Source organism: Sinocyclocheilus rhinocerous, unplaced genomic scaffold (assembly GCF_001515625.1).
Source record: "Sinocyclocheilus rhinocerous isolate Xijiao unplaced genomic scaffold, SAMN03320098_v1.1 C36087688, whole genome shotgun sequence".
NCBI classification, from domain to species: Eukaryota; Metazoa; Chordata; class Actinopteri; order Cypriniformes; family Cyprinidae; genus Sinocyclocheilus; species Sinocyclocheilus rhinocerous.
The window spans coordinates 1-813 of NW_015772702.1; the positions used below are offsets into that span (position 1 = coordinate 1).

An 813-nucleotide genomic window follows, 5' to 3' on the forward strand; every position below is an offset into this window, starting at 1 on the left:
ATATATATATATATATATATGGGATGCACAATATTATTGGAACGTTATCAGAATCGGCCGATAATGGCTTACAATGTAAACATCGGCCCGATATGAAAAATTATGCCGATATGCCTTGCCTTTATTTTATTAAATAAAATAAAAGAGTGATTGATTTATGGTTATTTTCAAAACTTTCAGTGTACTCTCAGTATTAAATAACTTCATTATTGTTTATTTAATTCTAACATGCTAAAAACAATTTATAATCTCTGCACATGAGATACTTGGTGTTGTTTTCAAACAAAATGAAATATATCAGTATCGGCATCAAAATGAGTTGAAAAAAGAAATATATACATACCTAGATATATATATATATATATGTGTGTGTGTGTAAAATGTATATAAAATTTACAAAATGCAAGATAAGTTTTGTTGTAAAACATCTAAATGGTAAACTGACGTGACACTGACAGGTTGGTAAAATGTTAATTTTGGACCCTGGTAAGCAGCACCTGTACAGTCATTACTCAGGGTTTGTGTCCTCATGATATTGCAGTCCGTGATCACCGTACGTATCATAACTCTCATATGTTGGTTTCTGGAGCCACTCAGGTTTATATTTATTCGTGCTGTACATTAAAGCTTCCACGACGCTTCCAGGTTTCAGTGTGTTTTCTCCTTCACCATCCCCATCCTGCACCTCCAGCTGGACCTTGATGCGTTGGTACAACTTAGGAACATCTTCAAACTCGTCCAGGAAGTCCAGCATCTTCTGGTCCACGCAGTAGATCTCGCCGTGGACGCGCTGACCCGTCCCGGGCACATTGA

General features: G+C 36.3%; 1 protein-coding gene across 1 annotated transcript; it reads right to left on the minus strand.

Moving 5' to 3' along the window:
- Positions 1-370: 370 nt before the first annotated feature.
- Positions 371-809, minus strand: LOC107735476 (gamma-glutamylaminecyclotransferase B-like; the record flags this gene model as incomplete). Its single annotated transcript, XM_016547144.1, has 1 exon — positions 371-809. A coding segment is annotated over one exon (301 nt), but the record flags the coding sequence as incomplete, so codon positions are not given.
- Positions 810-813: the final 4 nt, after the last annotated feature.